The sequence below is a fragment of the Nanorana parkeri genome, unplaced genomic scaffold, assembly GCF_000935625.1.
Source record: "Nanorana parkeri isolate BGI_ZX_2015 unplaced genomic scaffold, ASM93562v1 scaffold748, whole genome shotgun sequence".
NCBI classification, from domain to species: Eukaryota; Metazoa; Chordata; class Amphibia; order Anura; family Dicroglossidae; genus Nanorana; species Nanorana parkeri.
The window spans coordinates 65926-66347 of record NW_017307016.1 but is presented as its reverse complement, the minus strand read 5'-3'; the positions used below and the strand labels follow the sequence as shown (position 1 = coordinate 66347).

General features: G+C 48.8%; 1 protein-coding gene across 1 annotated transcript in view; it reads left to right on the top strand.

The window, feature by feature from the left end:
- RRP9 (ribosomal RNA processing 9, small subunit (SSU) processome component, homolog (yeast)) overlaps positions 1–422 on the top strand; it is a 13893-nt gene that overhangs the window by 11947 nt on the left and 1524 nt on the right. Inside the window, exon 15 of the mRNA XM_018564366.1 lies at positions 376–417. Coding sequence (XP_018419868.1) covers positions 376–417 — 42 coding nt within the window. The remainder of the gene's footprint in view (positions 1–375; positions 418–422) is intronic.

Here is a 422-nt window from a genome sequence, read left to right as displayed (position 1 = left end):
TAATGAACTCTCCCCCCCCCCGCACTATTTTTCCTGCATGTCGGTGGGCAGGCAGCTCTGGCACTGTAGAAACGTTTCCCATTAGTGATAGATTTATCATTAGTTGCACTTCACTGCTCCTAATATCTGACACATGAGCAGGGAATCGGTGTGTCTGTTCTGTGGCTGGACCGGTATCCTCAGGGCATCTCGTGCTAAAAGGCAGAGAGGAATGGTTCCAGGGCTGCAGACAACAACAGGTTCAGTCACATCTGGTATCCTATTTTTTTCTTACGTGTCACATGACCGAGCTCCGGATTCGGTGTTCTCCGCTTGTATACAACGTTGTACTCACGCATTGCTCTGCACGTTTCCTTTTTTTCTTTTCTGCGGCAGACTCGGACGCTGGTGGAGGCTAAAAGAAGCCAAAAACGGCTTGTATT